The sequence below is a fragment of the Triticum urartu genome, chromosome 2 (assembly GCF_003073215.2).
Source record: "Triticum urartu cultivar G1812 chromosome 2, Tu2.1, whole genome shotgun sequence".
NCBI lineage: Eukaryota > Viridiplantae > Streptophyta > Magnoliopsida > Poales > Poaceae > Triticum > Triticum urartu.
In genome coordinates, this window is record NC_053023.1 from 94,940,194 (window position 1) to 94,967,402 (window position 27,209).

The following is a 27,209-nucleotide window of genomic DNA, read 5'->3' on the forward strand; positions in this document are numbered from 1 at the left end:
GCGGCAAGGGGAGCGCCGGCCGGCCGGCCGGCCGAGTAGTTTACTCGATCGTGGTTCCGTCCAAACGCCAAAACTAGACGACAAATCAAGCCATGTCCATCAGCCCCCGGCCTCCCCGACGCTACCAACTGGAGTAGCAGCCGTTTCTATCTGTCACTATATAGCACACCTGCCCTTGTTGCCTCAACACATTTCTCCTAACTTGGTAGTTACTACCCAAAACCCTAGAAGCTCCGAACAAACACCGACTCGTAACTTTTGAAAGCAGAATATGGAGGGAGGGGACTTCCACAAGAGCGGCTCGCCAGAGGATACCGGCGGGTCAAGGCGGGCGCCGGCATACTACGAGTGCAGTTTCTGCAAGAGGGGGTTCACCAACGCGCAGGCGCTCGGCGGGCACATGAACATCCACCGCAAGGACCGCGGTGGCAGCGGAGGCAAGTCTCGTGGGGCTGCGCCGCCGGCTGCCGGCCAGCAAGACGGTGCCGGTGGGAATCAGGCTCACTTGGGGCTTACCTTGGGAAGGGATGGGGACAGCAGGGAGGACGTGGACTTGGAGCTCCGGCTTGGCCACTACCCTTACAACTAGCAAGCCGGCCGGCCGGCCATATAGATCATTAATGTTTGTTAACTGCTTGGAGGATTAATTAGCTATACGGTACTCGCCAGTACTGATTTGGTAGGTCATTTCGTACTTTCTTTGCTGTTTTATTTGATTTCGAATTTGGTTAATTTGTTGTAGTTTGCCACTAGGTATACGAATGAAAGTAATGGATCAGAGTATATGACCAATAATCGAGGACGCTGATGTGTGATTTTTCGTGTAAATATGCACCTCGAATGGGGCCATCGATGAGTGATGTTGTATATATAGACTTACTTATTTTTTGTGAATCACATAAGAAGTAGGAGGCGGACGAATGGCTCTCGCAGGCGCAGCACCCTGATACCTCCGAGGAAAACCCTAGATCAATTCATCGCATGATGGCGGCATTAATGCGTCGTTACCCCCTTGGGGGCGGCATTCTTGGAGATGCACTCGGGTTCGAGGGCCCAGCGGATGGCTTCTTCGATGAAGCGGTGTCTCTTTCTACATATTCATGGTGACGGCTCTTGGCGGCATGGAGCAGCGGAGGCTTGACGTCAGATGTGTGGTGATGGACACGTGCAAGTGGTCGACACTGTCTGGCGTCGTGGTGGCGTCGGCGGCAGCTAGATCGGGCAAGGTTGATGCAGCAGCATAGCTCTGAAGATGGATTGCTAGCAAGTGGCTGCGGTGGCCTCATACCCGGTGTTAGAATAAATCCAAGGCATACCGTTGATCATCCGAGGACCAAGCAATCACACGAGCACAACACCGAGATTTGTTAACGAGGTTCACCGATATGGCTACATCCCCGGGGCCTGACTATGGGTGCTCCTCCCCATGACACTGCTACAATACCGCACCAGGTCGCCCTGGACGCCGGCACATGCCGCCAGCTTCCCCTGTGTTCCTGTGCTATTATGTTGGCATAGGTTACATCGTGTGTCTACCCCCGCTATATATGAGAGGCCTAGGATACAAGTGTCCTACTAGGACATGACTCCACATCCTATGTAAACACAATACAACTACAAATCCAACTGTAACCTATCTTGTACAATAATATTCGACACAACTCTAACACCCGGCAAGCGTCCTGATTGAGAAGCACGCCGGACTGGTGGGTTCCCATACCCGGCAGGCGTCCTGGTTGGGATCTCAGGTCTTACATGTTAGGTCTGGCTACGATGTCTGTTTGGTATTAGGCCCAGGCTATCAGCGCCCCTTCATCAATTGGATAGGTGTAGCGACAATTGTTGCTTGGACAGTGGCTTTAGTCTTACTATTGTATGACTTTGTAAGGTCTTGTGAAAATAATTAATACAGTGGCCGCATGCATTGCCCAGATGCAAAGGCCGGGGGTCATCCTCCTTTTCTAAAAAACTGCGTTAGTGAGTTCCTGCATTAAGATGCATGCCTGCATTTAAAGCTTAATGAATTTGTCGGTTACGGGTACATATCCAATACACAATGATACACGGTGGTCTACTCTTCTGTGCACACAGAGTCAATATTCTCAATTAATGTCATCTGCATTTGCATGCAAAAAGGTGCATCTGTCAGTTATAAATGTTGCAATTAATATGACATTAGTGTTGGATGGAGATGACGCATTTCAATTTTCATTCCAAAGAAGAACACATTACTCCCTCCTTCCACGAATAAGTGTACATCTAGTTTTTGTCTTAAGTCAAAGTTTTAAAACTTTGACCAATTTTCTAGAAAAAAGTAAAAGCATTTATGACACTAAATTAGTATCACTAGATCCGCTTTGAAATGTACTTTGACAATATACCAATTTGATGTCATATATGTTACTACTATATTCTATAAAGTTAGTCAAAATTCTAAAACTTTGACTTAGAACAAAATTAGATGTACACTTATTCATGGACGGAGGGAGTAGGTGAGAAGCCGGTACTAGTACTAGTTGATGGTATCACAAACACGAGTTAGACTCCTTCGAGCGGGGTTTTGTCCCAGATAAACCAAATACATAAGTTCTAAACCATGTTATCTATTTCTAATGCATATGCACCCAAGTATTGTATTATTCTTTTAGGTTAAACCCTGTTATCTCTTTCTAAGGCATATCGTTTCAAGTACTATTCTTTTAGATTACTATGATCTCTTATGGGGCATGTAGGCTGTTTAGTGTTAATTCATAATTGATAGAAGGATTTAATGCTAAACCGCTAATGGGTGATGGATGAAAGATGAGTTTGTACCTATCTCTCCCCCCCCCCCCAACACACACACACCCCGCCGACACTGGAAGGTAGCAGATCTTGCGAAATGGCCAAACACTCCATGTCCATTTTAACAGGACCAACAGGAAGCTGTCTCATGAATCTTACTTGGGGCTTTGTTTGGAATTGGAGCCAACTCGAGAGTTCCTTCTCTTGGCCAGCCAAATACTCTGCATTAATACAGTGGCCGCATGCATTGCCCAGATGCAAAGGCCGGGGGTCATCCTCCTTTTCTAAAAAAACCGCGTTAGTGAGTTCCTGCATTAAGATGCACTACGGGAAACAGGTAATTTGCCGTCAGGGAGATACAGACGGCAAAGGCCAAATTACTGACGGCAAAGGCTTTGCCGTCAGCCAGCTGACGGCGAACTCAGACGGCAACGTTTAATCGGCGAAGAGGTACTTTGCCGTCAGCAATCATCGGGCAGACGGAAAAGACTTTGCCGTCAGCCAATCTTAGTCTTTGCCATCAGCACAAAAATAACAAACGGCAAAAATCACGATTCTTTGCCATCAAACTACTTTACAGACAGCAAAACACGATTTTTTGCCATCAGCCAACCTACTTTACAGACAGCAAAGTATTTTTTTTTCTAATTTAACAAATTGGCAGGACACTTCAATATCAAAATATTATAACATTCTTTATAGTTGGATTTACACAACAAATTTACCATAATCAATTCCTAGGACACCTGAACATATTTTTTTTCCAGCTACAACATTGTTTTTGAGATAGCTCACCATCCATTCTGAATGGTTTTTACTGCTACAACATTGTTTATAGATCGATTTACACAACAAATTTACAAACCTGAACATCAACGTTTCCCATAATTGATTTACAAAACTCTGCTACAACATTCTTTACAGATAATTTTACAGAGAGAGGGCTCGGGTGCGCCGGGGAGGAACTCCAGAGCCCTGCTGCAAGACCGCACCGGGCGCGGTTCTCCTGGCGTGGGGTAGCGCCCGTCGGCAGCCGCTCGGTGTCCTGAAACCGATGGGGATGAGCGGACACGAGCGGAGGCGGGCGGAGAAGCAGGCAGAGGTTGCGGACGACACTCCGCGGCGCGTGGCGCTCGGACGCGGACGGAGGCGGGCTACACACTGAGGCAAGCACATGCAGCGGCGACCGGTGGCGTGGGCGCACACGAGCGGAGGTAGGCGGCGCGCGGTCGCGGGTGGCGTGCCGAGGCGGGCACAGGCAGCGGCGACCCGTGGCATGGGGGAACGCGGGCGACGGCGTGCGCGGACGCGGGAGGAGGCAGGCGGCGCTCGGCGGCACGCGGACGCAAGTGGCGCTCGGCGCGCGCGGACGCGGCAGCCTGTGGAGGCGGGGTTGCCGGTGCATCGAGCGAGAGAGAGAGAGAGGTGTGGGCAGAGGAGAGGACAGAGATGAACGAGGGGAGAGGATAAGGCAGGGGCCAGCGGGTGGTGGTGGGCCAGCGGGTGGGGGCGTGGGTGGGTGGGTCGGGGCGCGCATGGTGCGAGGGAGGGGCTTGTGCGGGCGGCGCAGATCGTGCCATGTCACCGATCCACGAGATGGATCCGCGTGCTGTGTTTCTTCTTTGCCGTCTGTCTTTTTATTTACAGACGGCAAAGTGTTCGCTTTGCCATCTGTAAATAAAAAGACAGACGGCAAAAAACTTTGCCATCTGTTTTTTTATTCACAGACAACAAAGTGTTTATTTTGCCGTCTGTCTTTTTTTTGCCATCTGTTTTTTTATTTACACAAGGCAAAGTGCTCACTTTGCCGTCTATAAGTAAGAAAACAAACGGCAAAGCATATTTTGCCATCTGTAAGTAAAACGACAGACGGCAAAGTATGCTTTGCCGTTAGACGTTCTTTGCCGTCAGCAGCTGCCGGCAAAATTAGTCTTTGCCGTCTGTCTCGACAAAAATCTGACGGCAAAGAACAATACTGACGGCAAATTTTCTGTTTCCTGTAGTGATGCCTGCATTTAAAGCTTAATGAATTTGTCGGTTACGGATACATATCCAATACATGATGATACACGGTGGTCTACTCTTCTGTGCACACAGAGTCAATATTCTCAATTAATGTCATCTGCATTTGCATGCAAAAAGGTGCATCTGTCAGTTATAAATGTTGCAATTAATATGACATTAGTGTTGGATGGAGATGACGCATTTCAATTTTCATTCCAAAGAAGAACACATTAGGTGAGAAGCCGGTACTAGTACTAGTTGATGGTATCACAAACACGAGTTAGACTCCTTCGAGCGGGGTTTTGTCCCAGATAAACCAAATACATAAGTTCTAAACCATGTTATCTATTTCTAATGCATATCCACCCAAGTATTGTATTATTCTTTTAGGTTAAACCCTGTTATCTCTTTCTAAGGCATATCGTTTCAAGTACTATTCTTTTAGATTACTATGATCTCTTATGGGGCATGTAGGCTGTTTAGTGTTAATTCATAATTGATAGAAGGATTTAATGCTAATCTGCTAATGGGTGATGGATGAAAGATGAGTTTGTACCTATCTCCCCCCCCCCCCAACACACACACATACACCCCACCGACACTGGAAGGTAGCAGATCTTGCGAAATGGCCAAACACTCCATGTCCATTTTAACAGGACCAACAGGAAGCTGTCTCATGAATCTTACTTGGGGCTTTGTTTGGAATTGGAGCCAACTCGAGAGTTCCTTCTCTTGGCCAGCCAAATACTCTGCATTTTCGTATCTAGTAAGGCCTACGGAGGGGCAAGTGATTTCGTCCTTAGAGTCACGCATATGAGAACACAATTCTCAATATCCAGGAAGATACCATTATCTCCATTTTTTCATAGAAAAAGAGCGGGAACTACATTGACGCCCTGACTAAATGGTATAGACAAAATGTCGGCAAGCTAATGAAGAAGGACGATATTGCAATTAAGGTGCATGCAAGGATGTTCCATTCTCTCTCATATATATGTCTTAAGTATAAAAAGTTCGCATTTTAATTTTCTTAGTGATTTATATGCTTCATATCCTTACACTTGAATTCTGTTTTTTTTGTTTTTTATAATTATTTGAAATCATGGTAAAAAGGCCTTTCAAACAAGGGTGATATCGGATATATTTAAAACTCATTCATATTTAGTAAGATTGAAACAAAATTCGCAAGTGATAACAACTATTAAAAATGATTTTATATTATTCCAAAAATGATTTATGTGGTGTGAAAATAACTAAAATATATATTAATATTTTTCTAAAATAGAGTTAAATAACTGAAATATGTATTCAGTTACATTTAAAATAATGTAATGTTTATTAAACTGATTTCAAATATGACCGAAACACAAATTAAACTACTTCAAATATATCAAAAAACTTAAAACAAAAATTTTATTTCAAAGATAATACTCGTAAAAAATTGGAAAAGCAATAATAGAATGCATGTGAATTAATGGGAGTGAGAGCACGGGAGAGGCCTACATGCAAGTGTCGTTTCTTGTTGTCCCACCCACTTGCGCCAAGACTCTCCGAAAGTTGGCATGAGCAGGCTGCAGCGGCCGTCACTCCATGGGCCGACCACCTGCATGCCAGGCCTAACCAACATAATGTACTTTTGTGGGCTTCTGGTGCAGTGTGCGATCGCTGCAGGCCTGCAGCAGAAGGAAGCATGAGACGCAGGATCCGTTGGTTTTGTCCCACCTCGCCTGGGAAAGAGGATAAGGGATGGGACTCAGCTACATAAGACTGTGGGGTGCGGAGCTGTAAAACTCACACAGCTGCGTGGTGAGCACAAAGCGAACTATTCTTTCGCCTTTTACTAAAGAATACCGTGTGCATGTCACATTAAGCAGCATACACTAATTTTTAAAGGGTGTTTTCTCCTTGTGAGAAGGCCCCACCAATACAGAATTTAAAAGATTTGTGACTTATTTTCAGACAAATGCTTGTCAAAAGGTGTATTTTCTCCCATTGAGATGGCCCCAACAATGCTGAATTTAATTGTGGTACCTAATTCAGGCAATTGCCTGAATCACTAGGTGCATGTTAGGTACCTAATTCAGACAAATGCTTGTAAGCGACTAGCGCTCCATGCCATTTGAAAATGATACCAGTAGGTACAGTTTCAAACAAACAGTACATCTCCTGCTGGCTGCTGCAACCAGGTAAGCAGTACTCTTTCCGTTTGAGACGTTGGCTTTTAACTCGTTTTTCAGATAACTAAATTAAGGAAAATCATATACTGGAAGATGTTTGTGTATGATACACACGAAGCTGCAAATGTCACAACAAATATAACTATTTGGTCCCTATGAGAGAAGACAAAAGGATCTTGCATTATGATCTTGGAGTGTCTTTTCTTGCACAGCTAATTCTACTTCTCGTCGCCAAGATTTAGGCACACGAGTCTTGCTGTCATTTGCTCCAGTGTTTGTTTCTTGGTCTTTGCCAAAATATATCCGAACATCGGTTTAGGTTCAACCACCTCGAATAGTTTCATAGAGACAGTATATGATCTACCAACTGATCGACTGCCAGCTGGGTAGACCCAGCGTTCTTCAGAGACTCCATTGATTTGGTCTTAAGCTCCTTTGCCCTTTTCCTCATCGTTGCGCCGTCTCCCAGTTCCATCAACCTCACAACGGCGTGATCAACCTTGCCCCCATTCTTGCTTACCCATCAGTACAATTTCCGGTTGTTTGTGTGCTGGAGCTCAAATTAGCTCGGAGGAACAGTAAAATCCAAAAAGAAGATTTTTTTTGGTGCAAAAATTGACAAATGTTTTGAGTGCTCATAAAATTTCACCATGAAATGGCACTCATGGAAGTCGTGCAAAAAAAAATTTGATGCTTCAAAAGTGTTATTCTTGAAAGTATTTGGGAGTGTTGATATTGATTATTTTGCTCCAAATTCCATGAATGTCACTTTATGATGAAAGTTTGCAAGCACTGAAAACATTTGCCAAAGTTTGGCACAAAAAAAAAATCAACTTTTGTCATTTTTTTGAATTTTACTATTCATCGCGAGCTCAAATGAGCTCGCGAGGAGAGGATGACTTTTGAGCTTGAAGTCTCTAGACTGGCATTAGAAGATTCTTTACAAGATTGGATTTTTCTTTGGTGCTATCCAATGGATGGATTTCACGTTCGGGCATTAATTTGTCCATTTACTGATCAAAATAAGTCACTAAATCTTGGTAATACATAGTACCTGTGAATTATTATTTTAGAACAGAGGTACTAGGATCCAGAAGAAGATTTATCTTTGTATATGTGATGTGTTTATCGTTGATGATGGATCACTTGAAACGATGATTTTTTGCGATAATAAAGGCACTTTTTATTAACTCAAATGTAGCATCTAGAGGATACAAATCACTTGAAACAATGATGCCCATTGGAACGAAATCCGCATCACACCATGGGAAGGATATGGCTTGGTATTGTGGTACTTAACGCTAACCATGCACTTGATGCCTTGATGGTTGAGCTGGCTAGTCTCCAATTAATATTGCTCATCCACACATGAGTTGTACCATGCAAAGAAAAGGGAGGAAAATAACAAGGAAAGTATGGCCAATACATATTAAGCTCATATCAAGATGGCTCGAAGGCAGGAGTTCACCTTGGTAAAATTCTGTTGAGCTTGCCTCGCAAGAACTTGGTGAGTCCAAGTGTGGGGTACAAAACACCCATTATAATTCATCCATATATAACTTTCTAGAGCTTGTTTTGTCAAATCACGGTGAGTGAAAGTTGACAAGTCGTCGTTTGAGCCTAACATGTATAAGATAAAGATAAAGCAAACAATGTGTTCGCATGATAGTACCAAACATGTGCGTTATATTATACAGTGTCTGTGCATGGCATATGTCATGACGCCTTGCATTGTTATTGTTGAGTGTACCCATCACTGAGTTTAGAACAAGTATAATAGCAGGTTTGTAGCCCGCTTATGTGGCACCTTTACCTATGCAGAGGAGAGACATGAAAAGTAAAGGGAGTGGACTCTCACACAATAGTTTGTGTCTACATATGCTCCTAGGAAAATACAATAAATATGAAGAAAGAGAAATAAAGAAGGTGGAGAAAGGTAGTATTCTTATAGCCAAATTTATAGCAAACCTTATTATACGAGTGATTTATAGCCTTACATTTTTTGCGAAAAAGACTCAAATATATTATAAAGGTCCACTAGAAGTACCAAGCATCCCAAACACAATAAAAATTACATCGGGGTATCTGGACCACCGAACAACTACTATCGTCGTCGTCGTCAGAATGAGCTGTCGGCGCTCCGATGTTGCCACTCTCATACCGAGGTCGGCCTGACCTTGTCGTTGACACCCGGGAAGTCTTCATGCATGTTCCCAAAGGACCGGCGCCCTACAGCCGTAGCCATCGCCGTTGAACCCTTGAATTGATCCAAAGAACCCGTCACTAAATCTCATTGGCGAGTATGCATGACAAGAAATCCTAGCCCCTCTCTCCTGGGGATCTGGAAAAATCTATACTGAACTTGAGAAGGATCGAAATCTGAAAGACTGACTCAATGAAAAAGTGTCGTCATCCGTCCAACGGTCCAAGCACCGTTCATATGAGCACAAAAAAAACCTAACATTTATACTAGCCACCGGCCGCCGGAGTGGCTAACACAGGAGAAGTGAATCCATGGGCTCCAACAGATATCAAAGCGAGCAAGGCTTTGCCCCAGACACCTTGCGAGAGAGGAAAAAAAGATTTAGGGAAAAAGTACACTTGTTAATGATAGTTTTATCATATAGCCAACAATTGGTTATACTATTGGCCATGCTTTTATGCTGCCGCCGGTGAAGTGCAATTTTGACTATCGAGGCAACAATTTGTGACCTTCTGTTTTTGTTATTGTTGTGTTGAGAGGTGGTTTGAGCATGCTATTTACAGAACAATAGTTGATAAATGGTTGGTTCAGTGAAATGGACGCATGTGACGCCAGCTTGGTATGATCTTTATTGTCTTCCAGGCCTTAAAAACTACCCCCCTCTATTTACAAATATAATATATTTTGGATATTTCTACATGGACTGCATGCGAACTGAAATGAGTGAACAAACACACTAAAAACATGTTTATATAAATCTAATTTATAAAAAAAAATTAGAACATCTAATATTCGTGAACGGAGGCAGTACTAATTTGCCATGGCCTTAAAAACTACTACTTATTTAATTTGCCATGCATTGCCATGCATGCAAATTCTATACTAACTTGCATCGGGCTTGCCTGCGCCCCGGCGTGCGCCCATCTGTGCGCCGCTGACACGCGTCACCCATCCATGCCTCCTCCTCTCGTGGCCCTTTTTAGCCGCAGAAAAAAAAACCCGAAATACCCATCGACTAGTACACCGCTGCCCCGTCGTATTCCTCACCTCTTTCACTTCCCGTAGAAAAAATGCTACTGTAGTACTACTGCCTTCTTTCCCCTCGAGAACTCAGACATGGAACAAGCATGGAGGACGGAGAGGATGAAGCCGTCGGATGTCCTCCCCCTGCAGCTGCGCCCCTTTCCCTCTCACCGGATGGCAATTCCCCCCGCCGGTGGCCTCATCCTTGTCTCGCCGGACGCGCAGCGGATCACCAGCTCGAGCGCTCCGTCCCGGACATGGAGGAGCTGGATCCTGGGAGCTGAGCTCCGCGACGCGCCTGACCAGCTCGAGCGCTCCAGCCCGGGACCGGGAGGAGGTGGATCCTGGGTGGCGCAGCTGCCTCAATTAGCTCGAGCGTGGCAACCCGTACCCGTACATGGAGGCGGTGGATCCCGGGTGGCGCAGCCGCTGCCTTGAGCGTGCTGCAGGTCAGCCGGAGGCGGCAGACCTGGATGCTGGAAGCTCCTCCGGCTCGCGATGGAGTGCTCCGGCCGTTCGTTTGTCCGTTCGGAAGGATATTCAGCTCTACCTCCACGGCAGACACGACACATCCACACAGGTATACTCTCTTGTTGCTTTGTTGCTCTCGTGAGCTCTGATTTATTGCTTGTTTATAGAGGTAATCTGATTACTATCCCACGGGAGACAAGCACCAACTATGCTTATGTGCATAGAGATAATCTGATTACTATCACATTCAATCCATGGTGAATAACAAGTTAAAAGTAGTGTCAACTATGCATTTGATTAAATCGACTTCAATGCATAGGGATAATTTGATCGATTTCTGTTTCAATCCATGGCCAATAACAAGAAAATTAGTGTCAACCATGACATTGATTAAATCGACTTCAGTACACGAGACAAAAGTTTGTACACAACAAATTGAGTATCTTATGGAGCGAATGTGAGAAATCTTGTCTGGTGTGAGCAGTCATTTTTCGTTCGATCTGCCGTAAGCACGTAGGGTGATGACGGGGTAGGAAAGGTGGACCAAGATGGCAGAAGGACGGCAGTCACGCCATAGCTACAAATCGTTCATAGCAAATTTATTAACTTGGCTCCGGTTCATGGAAGAAGACTTGATTCTGCTCTGTCATCATAGTAGAGGTAGAGGTTCCAATGCTCTGTTGCTGCAGAGCTGAGTTGTGCAGTTGGAATTCAGTGCATATGTGATTTTCTGGATGGCCCTATGTGCAGAAATGTAGCAAAGTTCAATGATGCAGAAGTTTCAAAATGATAAAAAAAAAGTTGACAATGTAGAATGCTTATACCATTAGTGTATTGTATTGTTGGTATCCTGCCAGCATTCTTGGGTTCTGTGGCATCGAGATTGTATTTCCAAGTGACGATTGAATTGAAGGATTTAGCAATGGGTTGTACTGCAAGTACGGTGCAACCATTTGATTTGTCATAAACTCCAAATGACCCTATAAAAATGATAGATACATGTCAGTAAAAGTAAATTTTCTATGTGAAACAAGCAAGATCATTTTATACTCTCGATATGCTTTCAGGTTGTACTCGTAAAGAATCACTGGCCTTCTTTTTCTACGTTGTTTTTGCTATCTCAAAGCCACCAGTTGGTTGCAGTGACATTGTGACTGTATTACCAAGTGATGGCTGCACTGAAGCATTTAGGAATGGGTTGTACTGTAGTTGCGGCACACCCATTTGATGTGCCATAGTTTCGAAATGACCCTATAAAAAGTGATTGATGAATGTTAGCAAAATTTATTTCTATGTGAAACAAGTGTGACAGTTTTATACCGTTGATGTGCTTGTAAGTTGTGCCTATAGAGAATTGTTTGTCTTCTTTTTTGTTTTTCCTTTCACCAAGCCACAAGTGGGTTGTGGTGACATCAACATTGTGTTACCAAGTGATTGCTGCATTGAAGCATTTAGGAATGGGTTGTACTGCAATTGCGGTGCACCCATTTGATTTGTCAGAAGCTCCAAACGACCCTATAAAAAGTGATAGATAAATGTGAGTAAAATTAAATTTTCTATGTGAAACAAGTGGGACAGTTTCAGACCATTGATGTGCTTTCATGTTGAACTTGTAAAGGATCATTTTTCTTCTTTTTCTTCTTTGTTATTGCTTTCTCCAATCCACCAATGGGTCTTGCTGATCCTCGTGCAGTCTTCTCCTTCTCCTTAATACCTCTCGGCTTGGCAAGCCCCTCGTTGTGTTTTGAAACTCTACTAGAGTCGATAAGTGGACCTGCAACTATAAAGTGAAATGCAAGTCTTATACAAAACTGTATGCAATTAGTAGTACAATATATACCTTGTGAAACAGACGAGTTGCCCAAATCTGGATCAGGAGGGTCAGGATCAGTTCTTATTTTCAAGTGTTTCTCCACAGCTTGTGCTAGCTGCTCTGCGCATTTAGCAACCATATCATATGTTTCGTCGGATTCAGAGGCACGAGCAGCTATTTTCACAAACATTCTGCACAACTCCTTGTAGTAGTTTGACATTTTTGCTTTTCGATCCTCATGCAGATTGCGATTGCTTGTTATCTCTAGAACTTTGGCATCTATTGTCCACCTTTTCAATATATATTGTTCAGGGATATGCTTGATATTATTGATATCAAGTACCTTTAAGCAATGACGGCACAAAATTCCAGCGAATTCAAACTTCTTACAACTACAATTCACCTTTTGTTCATTTGGAGCAAATCTAACAACATGCTCACGTTTTGTGTCATGAAATTTTACCATATAAACCTTCTGCTCTGTATCACTGTCATCACAAAGGAATGTGTCATAGTTCAGGGTCAGAAGCACTTCCTCCTGAAATATCTTGAATATTGCTGGAGTATATGTAGTTACAGCTTGCCTTAATATATAGCTTGATTCTGCCTTCATCTTGGGAGTAGTTTGTGATGCCTTGAAGTCACACTTCACTTCTTCAAATCTTTTATCTGCAACAGGCCGTTCGAAATGCTCGAAAAAAGTAAGCATGTCATACTTAATACTGATGTAACGCTTCAGTTCATTGTTCATGCTTTCACTTCTTTGGGTAGTGCTCATGTGGGCAGAGAATGTATTTCTACCATACACTAGTGCCCACTGTTCCCTTTTCTCGAACAACCTTTGAAGCCATGTATTCTCACGCAGTCCATGCTTATCAAGCATATCATTCCATGCACTTATAAATTCTTCTTCTTCCTCTATGTCATAGATACAATGCTGGAAATCACTATTGAACTTCTTATATTCTGGAACAACTCCACCAAGGTGCTTGCAAGCATTTTGATTCATGTGCCACACACAAAGTCTATGGTGAGAGTGAGGTAGGACTTCACTGATTGCCTTGGCCATTGCTGCATCTTCATCAGTTAGAATTGTCTGTGGATGTTTCCCTGACATAACTTTTAGAAAAGTTCTAAAAAGCCAACCAAAACTTTCAGCAGTTTCATCATAGAGAAGTGCAGCACCAAACACAATAGTTTTCTTGTGATTATTCACCCCAACAATCAAACCAAATGGACGCCCATCATTTAGTTTCCTATATGTGGTGTCAAAGCTTATGACATCACCGAAAGTTGCATAGTCTGAGACCATTTTGGAGTCAGCCCAAAAAATATTAGTTATCAAATCGTCCTCATCTACTTGAATTGAATAAAAAAACTTGACATCTTCTGCTACCTTCTTCTCCATGTATTCTAACACTCCCCCTGTATCACCTTTCGCTGCTTGTAATGTTCTTTTCGAGTACAACCGATTTTTCATGTCTCGCGGGATAAAACCAAGGTTCTCCTGTCCACATGCTTCTTTGGCCATAAGATCAATAGTTGCTTTATTTGAAATGCCTACAGACTTTGCGACCTCTGCAGCCGCTATCTGTGCATCGGTAACTTTTCTGTGAGATCTCAAGTATTGGGCCATGGTTCCAGTAGCAAGAATGTGGTTATGTGTCTCCTCAAATTCATACACCTGATAAAATCCATTCCTAAGACTTATTTTCATATGTGCATTACATCCACATCGTGATTCAGGCCTACTATAACTGAATGTATCTTCTCTCTTATCTTCAGCTCGAGTTCCTAGTAGTTGAAAATATTGTCTTAGTGCATCTAAAAATTATTATACTCCAAACAAATTACAAGTGGTCAATACCTTGACGAGAACAGAAAAATGTCCTCTGTTGTATTGTATTAGAGTTCTTTACTTTATGCTTACTGCCTCTCCGGACGCTAAAACCCATAACTTCAGCATACTTGTTATAAAAGGAATAAGCCTCCTCATCAGATAAAAAATTCATTCCAATCTTTGGTACTCTTTCATTAATACGATCTTTCGCATTGGTAGCTGCGGTTTCTTGCACATCCTGTATCAATTAATATACATTTTTAGTTAATACACAGATGTATAACAACCATGTTTATTTGCATTGCAAGATGGAGACTAGAAAGATGAAAGGAGGATATGAAGAATACAAGTGAGAATCTCACTTTTGGTGTTTCTGATCCATTATCATCATGGTTCCCATGACCACTCCCTGGAGAAGCCATCAGGGAGGACAAGAAGATCCTTCTTCAATCTCTAGGTCGCTCCAGACTCGAGACGTTGCATCTGCTTGACGCCACTGATTGATGAATGATAAGAGTCTGCTAGTTGTTTCAGCAGTCTCTGTTAATCTTTATATTTTCTGATTGATTCCAATGCAGCAGCGTGAGATTTGGAGACAAGGATGCAGTCCTCTGTATCCCTGATTATTGGCGGGATTAAGAGATTTGATTTGACGGGATTAAGAGATCTGATTGGGTGGGATTATTTCCCTCCTTTTTGTATTCAGTTTTGGTGATCTGCAAGTATTACGGGTCCAAGTGAAAGAGGTGAGGAATACGACGGGGCAGCGGTGTACTAGTCGACGGGTATTTCGGGGTTTTTTTTCTGCGGCTAAAAAGGGCCACGGGAGGGGGAGGCATGGATGGGTGACGCGTGTCAGCGGCGCACAGATGGGCGCACGCCGGGCGCAGGCAAGCCCCGTCCCATGGTCGGTACAACCGCGTAACGTATATATCCTTTGGTTCCGATTAGAGTATCTTTGCTTGGTATGACTATCGTCAGCATCGGCCTAAAAGAACACTTGATTCACATGCATGCAATTTTATACAACTTCCTGCAAAAAAAGTTGTATTACTCCTTTGTCATTTCGGACTCTTTGTTCCATTGTGCATGTTGGAATTTATGTATATATGCGCGTTGTGTGCACCTTCGTTTGCAGAGAGTGGGATTAAACTCTTTTAAGGTTGTGTATCTTCTTGATATGAGGTGAGATTTACAACAACAAAGAAAAAACTTTCATGATCAAATAGAGTTCTATTTTTGTCATAATAAAAAAGCAGAGTAGAAAGCAAAAGGGACAGTTGCAAGTACAGACAATTGCATGGCACATTAAGTAGGGTGTTTAGGTCCTATGCGATAATGAGATCATGCCAAGACATAATATTATGTCGTAAGTTTGTGTAGCGTCGACCTGCGGGCTGCAATAAAAATAAGGATGTATAGTGCTACGCCGGCGTACCAACCATGCGTGCATTTCACTCTCCGGCCACTGAAACAAACCAAGTATAGTGGCGATCCCTGCTCTATAAATAGAGCGCATGCTCGAGTCCTCTCTCAACACAACAGCAACAAGAACACAAGGTCACGAGCTGCTCCCTAGATACTGCACTTCAGCCAGCCGCATCTCAAGCTCAAGGAGAGTTGCAATGACGACAATGCAAGCCCCAGCGGCATCTTCCAAGATCGTGCTCGTGATGCTCATGCTCGGCCTGGGCTTGGCGGGGGCCGCCGCCGACAGCAGCCGGAGGAGGCTCGTCTCCAGCAGCTCCGACGAGCCGTGCAAGCAGATGACGCTCTACCTCCACAACATCCTCTACAACGGCGTCAACAACACCGCCAACGCGACCGCGGCGCCGGTCACCAAGCCGACGGACCTGAGCACGTCGCACTGGAGCAACGGCACCTTCTTCGGCATGCTGGTGGTGTTCGACGACCTGGTCACGGAGGGGACGGCGCTGCCCGTCGGGGACGAGGAGCCGGCGGCGCGCGCGCAGGGTTTCTACTTCTACGACAAGAAGGAGTCGTACAACGCGTGGTTCACCTTCTCCCTCGTGTTCGACTCCAAGGCGTGCAAGGGCACCCTCAACCTCATGGGCGCCGACCTCATAGACGACGAGACGCGCGACCTCTCCGTCGTCGGCGGCACCGGCGACTTCTTCATGGCGCGTGGCATCGCCACCATCCGCACCGACGCCACCGAGGGCTACTTCTACTTCCGCCTCAAGATGGACATCAAGCTCTACGAGTGCCACGTCTGATCTGATAAGTTTTTTTTTGCGCGAAATTTTTTTAATCTATTCATCTTCAATCATGGTAGTACAACGAACACTAAAAATAATAAAAATTACATCCAGATCCGTAGACCACCTAGCGACGACAACAAGCACTGAAGCGAGCCGAAGGCGTGCCGCTGTCATCGCCCCTCCATCGCTGGAGCCGGGCAAACCTTGTTGTAGTAGACAGTCGGGAAGTCGTCGTGTTAAGGCCCCGTAGAACCAACGCACCAGAATAGCAACCGCCGCGGATGAAGTGTGTAGATCAAAAGGATCCAATCTGAAAACACACGAACGAAGACGAACGACGAACAGATCCGAGCAAATCCACCAAAGACAGATCTGCCGGAGACACAACTCCACACGCCCACCAACGATGCAAGACGCATCACCGGAACGGGGGCTAGGCGGGGAGACCTTTATTCCATCTTCAGGGAGCCGCCACCGTCTCGTCTTTCTGAGCAGGATACAAACCCTAACAAAGCTCGAAAAAAAAATCTAAAAACGGAGCCCTCCCACCGGCAAGGGCCGAGATCCACTCCGCCTCCATGGCCATAGGGCCACCGTAGACGGGATGGACCGGCACTGGCGCCGGCGCCGGTGGGAGGCAGAAAGCTAGGGTTTTTGGAGGCGGCGGCCTTAGCCACGGGTTGAGGCCGTCTTCTGATCTGATAAGTTGTAAGATGGTTTATAAATCAGATGCACGCGTGTGCCGATAAGGATCAAGGAGTGATATTGGTGGGGTTGTTTTTCTTTGTGTGATGAGTTGGATGCATGCGCATGTAGATTTTGTGTCATTCGTGTATGTTTCACGCCCACAAGAGTTTTAATCGTGTGATGTTTTATTCTGTTTATTTTTAAAATCTATTTGTACATTTACATGGTCGATACTTTTCTTTTGACAATTTGTTTCGCCCCACAAGAGTTCTAATCGTATGGCTCACTAGATGCGCCACGAAGATGCCAATGCTCGCAAGTGGGCCGCTCCAGCCCGAGATCCCAACAGATTGGACCATGGTGGTTTTCGCCGGGAGCGGTGAGGGAGAAGAGCATTGTGCCACCCATAGCCCCCCCATGGGCCGTGGTGCACGTTGGCCGAATGATCTGGCGAGCCTTGCAACACCCACCGCTGCATTTGATCTGCACACGGGGGTTGCCAGATCTGCGCACCTCATTCACCATGCCACCGCATCTGATCCGCACCTAGGGTGTGTTTAGATTGTGGCTAAAGTGCACCCTACCAAAATTTTGCTCATGGCCCAAAGATCGGTATTTGTTTGGATGGTTGCTAATGTTTTGGCATGCCAATAAACTCTAGCCAACTCTATTTCATTTTTTTTGTCAATGTTGGCCAAATCATGGGCAACCAAAACCTCAACTAAAATTTTGGCTAGCCAATGCTTTGGTGGGGCAATCTTGGGCACAAACTAAACACACCCCTAGATCCATGGTGGCCAGCCAAGGCAACATCTCGGCCTACCCCACTACCAGTCAACACTCATTGGCCCATGGCCACCCGTTATAGCTGATTCTCACAACTGACTATCCAGCGAGAACCAATTAGTGATATGACTCTCTGAATGTTATGTTGTAACGGGCCAAAGGTCGACTAGTCAGTTATGAGTGGTTCGCCCACTCCTAGAGACCATCACTTATCGGTCCCTGAGGTCATCTATTAGTGATGATATGTCGCAACAAATGGACAACTAAGCAACCAACCAGTAGTGGCCACCGCACGGGCCATTATAACCCCCTCCCCACCGTTCCACCTTCCTAAGCCCCCTTTCCCTTGCAAACCCTAACCCTCCTACCGTCAATCGCCTCTAGTGTACATCTTTCCCGCCACCGGCCTTCACTCTCTCTCTCTCTCTCACCCACCCCCTCCCTAACCCTCCCTCTCCACCCATCATCGTGTGTCGCCTCTTCACTGGTCCGACAATGTGGTGCCCTCCTCGGCGTTGTGGCACCATCCCCGATGCCTCTACACCTGATCTGATGTTGTGTCACCCCCTTCCTGATGTCGCAACTCTAACCCTCCCACAACCATAGGCGCAATGTGTGTCGTGGCGTCATCATCGCCTATGTCATGTCGTGATGTTTTCCGCCCGACTCTATACTATTGGGCCTCCCGTGCCACCATGCGTGGTAGTAAATTAGGTAGACATGATGTGGTTGTGGTGTTGTGGTGGTGGTGTCGTGGTGCCTCTGTCCTGCTATCGGGTCTCCCGCGCCATCCTCCACGGTCGTTGACACGACATAGATTGTGGTAGTGATCATGATCATGAGCTTCTTTCCTTTGTATGAATGCATGAATCGTTGCTACATGGTGCATTTTTCTATGGATGTTGCGATTACAATTTTGCTCTTCATCTTATACAATTTTGCTAGGCATCTTATGCTCCGTGGTGGATAGAGCTTTGTAATATTGTGTTATGAATGTTTCAGTTGGAATTGTGGTATGGATCATATAGTTTATTGTTATGAATGTTAGTGAATGGATATATATCTTTATATTATTTTACTATGAATGCTGCATTTAGAATTGTCATACTATGGAGGTCCCCCGCGTCGCCCTCCGCTCGGGCGACTCGGGTGGCTCCCCAACCCTAGCCGCCGCTGGGGTCTAGCCCATCTTCCTCCCTTCCTCCCACCGCCGCCGGAGGACGCTGGCGGCTTGCACCCGGAGGCCGGCGGTGGTGGCGGGGGCTCTTCCTCCCTCCCGCGTCTCAGGGGTGGCGGGGCCCCAACATGTGTGGAGGTGCGGCCGATCTAGAAGCGACGGCGTTGGGTTCGACGGCGGCGGCGGTCGGCCCTGCCCCGGGCCACGGGCGGCTGCTGTGGCGGCTGGCCTGGATCGGGCGGCGGCGCGATGCGGTCTTCGGCGGCATGTCATCTGGCTTTAGATCGGCGGCGGCGTCGAGAGCCTAGTGGACTGCTTGGCGGCACCCATGGAAGATCTGTTCTGGCCGGTGTAGCCAGTGGTGATGGTCATCTTCTTCGTCGGCGGTGGCCGGCCAGAAGCCTAGTGATCGGATCGCGAGATCCATCATCTAGTCCCGGCTGCGAGTTGGGGAGACATGGTTGCCGGTGAAAACCGAGCCGACGGCAGGCGATGACGGCGTTCTACACCATTACCTTGATGAAGGCATCGTCGTGTAACTATTGTCGACCCACTCGTGCTGCTTCGGGGGAAACCCTAAGATCTGGTGTTCCAGATCGGACGATGGCGGCACTATGGTGTCGTTTCTCTTTTGGGAGTATCGTTTGTGGAGCAGCGCTGGAAGTCAGAGGCAGGAGGTGGAGCGGCTTCGTCTTGCACGGAGCTTCGGTGGAGATGTCAAGTCATGCCTGACCGCCAGGTGCTACGCTTTATCATGCCTGGTCGGCAGGTGCTACGCACGACAGATCTTCCAAGGCTTCAAGCTGTGTCGGCTGGTGGTACTTGGCAGCATGGCGTTGAGGTGTATCAATGGCGACCACGACGTGCTCAGCTGTTTGCGCGCAGGGAGGAGGTGCCGTTGGGCGCCATGGTGGCGTCGACGATAGCTAGACCCAGTGGCGTAGCCAGGATTTTATGTCAGGGTGGTCCAATTGGCACAAAAAAACTAACACCACAAATTTATCAAACCAACATATGCACACAGAATATATCCAAAGCACATATTAATAAGGTCTATCAAAGCATATTAAAATTCATGTTCAAGCCTTACATTCGCTTAAAATATAACACACCTTATTTGTCGGATCCATATAAAAAAGGATGCAATGTCTCCTGTCCTCTCCATTTTTGCAACAGTTGTACAAATTTTTTTAATACATTAACTCAGTTGGAACAAAGCCCTAATGATTCAATCAGTTCAATTGACAAATTATCAATTGCAAAAAACTTTAAAGCTTGCACTCTCAACAAATCGTTCAAATCTTCATAGCACAAGGAAATTGTGCTTTGAATTTGACAAGAACAAAAATCTTACTCTGAATTGAAGTAGAAAAGAAAACAACTAGTGCGCACTGCACAGGGCTGTACCTATGTGTGCGTGCGCACTTCCTTCGTCGGCTGCCGGGATCCTTCGCCGGCCGCCTGTCCGTCGCCGTCAGCCTGTGCCCTGCCGGAGTGCCGGCCTTGCGCTGGGCGATGGCGCTAGGTTTCAGTCTTTCAGACTTCTAGAGACCAGATCACCAGAGGAAAAGGAAACGACGGGGAGTTGGGAACGATCAGCGTACATACACGCGTACATGGGCTAAGACCTGATTTGGGCTTGGGTATGTTTCCTTTTTTTCAAAGAAGTACTAAACTAATGGGCAAAATTCCAGGGTGGTCCATGGACCACCCTGGCCACCCTACAGCTACGCCACTGGCTAGACCGAGCAAGATTGATGCATCAGTACAGTTCTGAAGATGGAGCGGCGGCAGTTGGCGGCGGCGGCCTCTGAAAGCACGCCGGACCAGTGTGTGCCCCAGACCCGACAAGTGGCTAGGTTGGGGTCTCAGGTCTTAGATGTTAGGCTTGGCTGCGATGTCTATTTAGTATTAGGCCCAGGCTATCTGCGCCCCTTCATCAACTGGATAGGTGTAGCGATAGTTTGTTGCTTAAACGGCGGCTTTGGACTTACTGTTGTATGACTTTGTAAGGTCTTGTGAGAATAATTAATAAAATGGCCGTATGCATCGCCCAGATGCAGAGGCCGGGGGTCATCCTCCTTTTCTACAAAAAATTAGAATTGTCATACGTGTCTTATACAAGTTTGACGTGCATATTATGCTATGTGCTGTAGAGTTATGTAATACTTTGGTATGAATGTTTTAATAGGAATTGTGATATGAATCCTATACTTTACTGCTATGAATATTATTGAATGGCTGTATACCTTTGTGTTATTTTGCTCTGAATACCACAGTTGGAATTGTGTCGCACGTCTTATATTTTTTATTAATGTTGCAATTGCTATATGTTAGAATTTTGCTATGAATATATTAAAACTTTAGAATGCATGTTTGTATGTTTCATTCTTATCTTTCATATTCCCCTCTCACCTTGTCTAGAAATATCACTAAATATTTACCATCTTCCTAGTTATATTATTCACCGGGTTTTCTAAATGATAACCTAAGCCCATTCATATGCTCATGTCCCCTCTCAGGCTTTGTAAATGCACCAACTTTGTATGTACACAACACATTGTTTGGAAGAAAAAAAAAACATACTCAAGACTCAGCTCATAAAATTGGTTTAGACAGTTGCATGACAAATTAAGTAGGGTTTTTATAAATGCGATACTGGGGTCATTCCAAGACGTAATATTCTACTCCCTCCGTTCCTAAATACTTGTCTTTCTAGGCATTTTAACAAGTGACTACATACGGAGCAAAATGAGTGAATCTACACTCTAAAATATGTCTACATGCATCCGTATGTAGTAGTCATTTGAAATGTCTAGAAAGACAAATATTTAGGAACGGAGGGAGTAATATTCTATCATTAGTTTGTGCAGCATGGAGCACGTTGCAACAAAACTAAGGATACATATGCTACGCCAGTACGCCGGCGTAACCAACCATGCGCGCTCGCACTTTCTGCTCAACCAATCAACTTGCGTCCATTTCACTCTCCGAACAATTCCACTTAATCAGACCAATCATAGCATCGATTCCTGCTCTATAAATAGCATGCTCAAGTCGCCAATCAACACAACAGCAGAAGCAGCAGCAAAATATATATCCCCACGAGTTCACGAGCTAATCACTCGAGGTAGTCGATAGTCCTCTTCAGCTAGCTCATTGGTAACTTGAGCTCAGTGAGGGTTGCACTGACAAAAATGCAAGGCCTCACGGCATCTTGCAAGATCGTGCTCGTGATGTTTCTGCTCGGCTTAGGCTTGGCAGGAGCCACCGCCGACAGCCGTAGGAGGCACATCTCCAGCAGCCCTGACGAGCCCTGCAAGAAGATGACGCTCTACCTCCACGACATCCTCTACAACGGTGTCAACAACACCGCCAACGCGACCGCGGCGCCGGTCACCAAGCCGACGGACCTGAGCACAACGCACTGGAGCAACGGCACCTTCTTCGGCATGCTGGTGGTGTTCGACGACCCGGTGACGGAGGGGACGGCGCTGCCCGTCGGGGACGAGGAGCCGGCTGCGCGCGCGCAGGGGTTCTACTTCTACGACAAGAAGGAGTCGTACAGCGGCTGGTTCTCCTTCTCGCTCGTGTTCAACTCAAAGGCATGCAGGGGCACCCTCAATCTTATGGGCGCCGATCCCATGGACGCGGAGACGCGTGACTTTTCCGTCGTCGGGGGCACCGGCGACTTATTCATGGCGCGCGGCGTCGCCACGATCCGCACCGACGCCACCGAGGGGTTGTTCTACTTCCGCCTAAAGATGGACATCAAGCTCTACGAGTGCTACGTCTGATCGGGGTAAGTTATCAAGATGCATGGTTATAACACGCGGACGTACGCGTGTGCCGCCGATAAGGATCAAGGAGTGATGTTGGTGCTGTTGTTTTTCTTTGTGAGGTGAGTTGCATGCATGCATGGGCATGTGGATTTGTGTCATTCGTGTATGATTCGATGTGAGTTGATGTGTTGTTGTTGTTTGATTCGATGTTTAATTCCTGAATGCATGGGCATTTGGATTCTGTATAATTCGATGAGAGTTTAAATTCACATTGTTGTTATTGTTTATGTATTACTATTATTATGTCTGATTGGTGTACAGAACTGATGAGATATACGGACAGTATATTATATATACATAGTACAAATAGTCCCCCTTAATTAGCAGGCTACGAGATGCAACCCTAAGTAAGTCCATGAGAATAAGGATATATTTTCCTCTCGTCAGTGGCGGCTGCAACCCTAGCCGCCGTCGGGAGAGGCCGATTTTCCAACGCCGTTCTCCGGCGGCTCCCATCCGCCGGCGACCTCGGTCGTCGATGGTGAGGGTCGCTGGATCCACACATGTGGATCGATTTTACTCCCTCGTAATTTAGGCTTTTAGGTTGCTCATCGTCTTTGCTTCGGCGGCGGCGATGACGACGCTGAATAAAGATTCTTCGGATCCTTCCCTGACAAGGCCATCGGTCCTATGGTTGGGGATGGATTTGGAAACTAGTATGTTCAAGTAAGGATGACGTGACGGCGGTGGCATCCTTGTGGTGGACCTATGTCCTCGAGCTCCGCCGTTGCGACGGCGTTTGCTCCAGCGTCGACACGGAGCTTGGAAGGTAGTCCAAGCGGATGCTGATTGTGGTCTGCATCGACGACATCTGAAAGACGGAGCATGTGTTGGGCTCGTGGTTTATGGATGGCAGGTATGGTTTCCTCCTTCGGCGTTTTAGTCGTGGTGGGGTGCCAGGTCTGGAGTTCGATGGCGTGTACGGGGTGTTGCCCCGATTTGTTTCGTTCAACGGCAAGGGCTTCACTTTTGATGAGCCATCTTGGAGGTCCGCAAAGTTGCATATCATCGATGGAGCCGCGTCGAGCTCGGGAGAGGAGGTGATTCGTCATTCTTTTCTTCGGTGGCTACTGTGGTGGTGCCGGAGGCAGGTGACAGATGTTGATGTCAAGCTCAGAGATGTTTTGCTATCTTTTCAGTTTTGTCATATCGATCTTTACGTGACTGGTACTTTATTCTTTATGATATAAATGAGACACATATTATCATGAAAAAAAGATGCAAAAGCTAGCCACTCAAAAGTCTAGCTAAATTAGCGAGGAATGATGGACTAAAATGTTCCGGCAAAAAAATAATGGATTAAAATGTTTCGTACTAATGTCTTATCAGGCCTATGACGTGGAGCAAGATGTGGAAGAAAAGTGAGATACGATCCAACTAATATATCTTGACTCTTTCCTTTAATATATATAAACTAATAATATAATACTTGAAGATTGGTGATACTAACTAAGATACTAATCAGTACTTCGAACAAATCTGTAGTACGTATGGATATCTTAGTCCAAAGCGCTATATCTAAAGTTTGACCAAGTTTGCATATCAATATCTAGACCACCAAATTAGTTTCATTGAATTCTTTTAAAAAAATACTCTCGTAATATGTACATTTGATGTTGCATATTTTACCATATTTCTCTATCACTTAGGAAAAACCTATAACTTCGATTAGTTTTGAATTGAGAACCCGAGTGGCTCACATGTTGGCCGCCTATTATCTGGCCGACATGTCAGCAACTCAAGTCATCTGATATTACATAAGTGGACCCCCAGCCCCTATCCGCCAACCCCATCTCCGCCCCTGCTTCGGACAAGCGGAGTTTAGTGGGAGTTTAGTTTTGTTTTTTTGAGGATCACGAGCAGAGTTCAGCTAGGCATCATGGGCCGTTTCTTTTTTTAGCACGAGGGAGGGTAGTAGGCTTCTTATGTTGTGTTTCGGTTATTTCGCAGCACGGTATTTTTGGGGTTTTGGTCAGCAGGTGTTTGTTTGTTGCCTTATTTTGTTATTTCATTTCTGTTGCTTTTTTATTTTCATTTCATTTATGTTTTCTCACATTTATCTTCTTTCTTTATTTTTTTCTTATTTTTCTCACTTTTTTTATCAAACTGGTTTTTATTTTGTTATTTTCTTGGTCGACAGAGAATTAGCTAAATCTCAATCAATTTGAGAGCCGTGGATTCCGGACATCAGGTTTTTTTGTGGTTGACGCTAGGAGAAAAGGTTCCGAGCAAGACTTTCATTTTGCAACATTGTTACAAGATGGCTCTAAGTAAATAATTGTAAGCTGGGAGAAATTATGAAACAACAGTGAGAAGGTCGAGATTGAGCATCTCAATTGATGCCGACGATGAAGCTGAAGATGGGCAGCGCCGGCTCGGCAATATCCGGGACCCTGTGCCAAACTTTGAACTGGGGCTCATCTTTTGGTGGCGGAGCTACAAAGAAAAATAAATAGGTGGACTAAACTAAATGAGAGACCTGATTATTTTTCTGAAATCGTATATAGTAGTATTTCAATAATTTGCAAAAATAATAGTATTTCAGTAGAAATATTAAATACTCAGTACCTTTTGTTCTATTGATTACGAGATCAGCATATTCGTCCTTGCAACAATGCAAGCTTGTGGGTGCTTAGGAAAACAGAAGAGAACAGAGGGTTAAAGCCAACCTTGGTACACTGAAATCACCAGATGAAAGACAGCAAACAATTTGATAAATGGCAGTAAAATAGCAGGGTAAGTACACCGAAATTTGGAGAGCATATAAACTAAAATTTAGAGTCTATCTACGCACTGAAATTTGGATAACTAACACCAACTCTGAATTTTTGGACAACAAAACACTGAGATTTGGACAGCACATACAATGAATTTTTGGACAACAAAACACTGAAATTTGGACAGTACATAAACATAATTTGCATAGCAAGAGAAATGAATTTTGGACACCGTCAACAATACTGAATCACTGTGCTACTCGTACGTCATCAACAAGACTGAATCAATGCCAAGAATGAACTGACCAGGCGGAGGGGATCCAAGTGGCCCGTCGCAATGATTCCAGGTTCTTAAGAAGAAGATGTATCCCCCTCCACGGCGGAGAGACAGCCCGACGAACCGCGCCAGCTCCATGGGCTTCCTGGCGGGCTCGCGCAGCAGGTCCTTGTCTTCTTGTACCCTATGGTGGTGGAACACCCGTGCGGCAGTGGAACGTGCTTGCGTTTCTAAAGTTAATTAGGAATTAGAAGTAGGAGTCGAGGTTAATTAAAAAGAAGGATTAGCCAGCCGGAGGCTACCTATTTTGGCGAGAGGAACTGATGAACTATCGCCGTGTCGCCCGTCGCCGGCGCTCCGGAGTCTGGGTACGATTGATTATGTTTTGGTGAGAGGCGAGGAACTGTCGCCGACTCGCCGTGTCGCCCGTCGCCAGAGGCAGGATTCATGTAGGCTGTAGCGCCGCGAGTGGCTTTCGCAATGGATCCGAGGATCTCGTTTCCGATCGAGCAGCAGCCTGCGGACGCTCGACGCTTGGACTCGCGCGGACACGCTAGCGGCCCAGCTCCCAGGAACAGGGGGCCTATACAAAAATTTGGGGCCCCTAAAATTTATGGGCCCGGCCCTGAAGATGGGTCTCCACTGCTAGCTAGCTCTCGGGCAATAAATTGTGAAGGAGAGAAAGAAGAATGGTGGAGTTGATGGCTACAAAGATGATCGTGACAAAATGCTAGTGATTGATGAGCGCGGACGTTTCGATTCATATATTTTTCAAACAATAAAAACTGATCACATGCACGTGCTCGGGTGTATAAAGTTCATGTCCCACGGCCATGCACAATCTTCAGCTTTTGGGGAACTATTTTTATAATTACATGCATGTCAACGCATGACATATTAAGTAAAAAAAATTGGGCCCAAGCCCCAAGGCGACAATAATATCATACCAAGACCTTTTTTTTTAGATTATCATACCAAGACTAAATATTCTAACTTCAAAAAAAAAGACTAAATATTCTGAGATCGATTAGGCAGCCGTTGTACCGACCGTGGATGTACGCACGCTTTTCTAATCCGCTGGCGCCACTTTCGTCCATTTCACTGAATGAAACAATTTATCGTAGCTCATGCTCTATAAATAGCATGCTCAAGTCCTAACTCAACACAACAGCAACAAGAACACGGG

At 45.5% G+C, this 27,209-nt stretch overlaps 2 protein-coding genes and 1 non-coding gene across 3 annotated transcripts; all 3 read left to right on the forward strand.

Annotated features, from left to right (window-relative positions):
• The first annotated feature begins 6,585 nt into the window (after positions 1-6,585).
• On the forward strand, positions 6,586-6,705 carry LOC125542005. Its single transcript, XR_007297790.1, has one exon. It is a non-coding gene; the product is annotated as a U5 spliceosomal RNA (small nuclear RNA).
• A 9,164-nt stretch (positions 6,706-15,869) lies between these two features.
• Positions 15,870-17,430, forward strand: LOC125541174 (dirigent protein 5-like). Its single transcript, XM_048704639.1, has one exon. The coding sequence runs from the start codon at positions 15,941-15,943 to the stop codon at positions 16,550-16,552; it is 612 nt and encodes a 203-aa protein (XP_048560596.1). The 5' UTR covers positions 15,870-15,940; the 3' UTR covers positions 16,553-17,430.
• A 4,820-nt stretch (positions 17,431-22,250) lies between these two features.
• On the forward strand, positions 22,251-23,276 carry LOC125541175 (dirigent protein 5-like). The gene has a single exon (XM_048704640.1). It carries the CDS (start codon positions 22,385-22,387, stop codon positions 22,982-22,984), a length of 600 nt encoding a protein of 199 aa, XP_048560597.1. The 5' UTR covers positions 22,251-22,384; the 3' UTR covers positions 22,985-23,276.
• Positions 23,277-27,209: the final 3,933 nt, after the last annotated feature.

Bases quoted from the DNA above. Each gene is read 5' to 3' on its own strand.
- LOC125541174 (XM_048704639.1), top strand. From the start codon at position 15,941: ATGACGACAATGCAAGCCCCAGCGGCATCTTCCAAGATCGTGCTCGTG.
- LOC125541175 (XM_048704640.1), top strand. From the start codon at position 22,385: ATGCAAGGCCTCACGGCATCTTGCAAGATCGTGCTCGTGATGTTTCTG.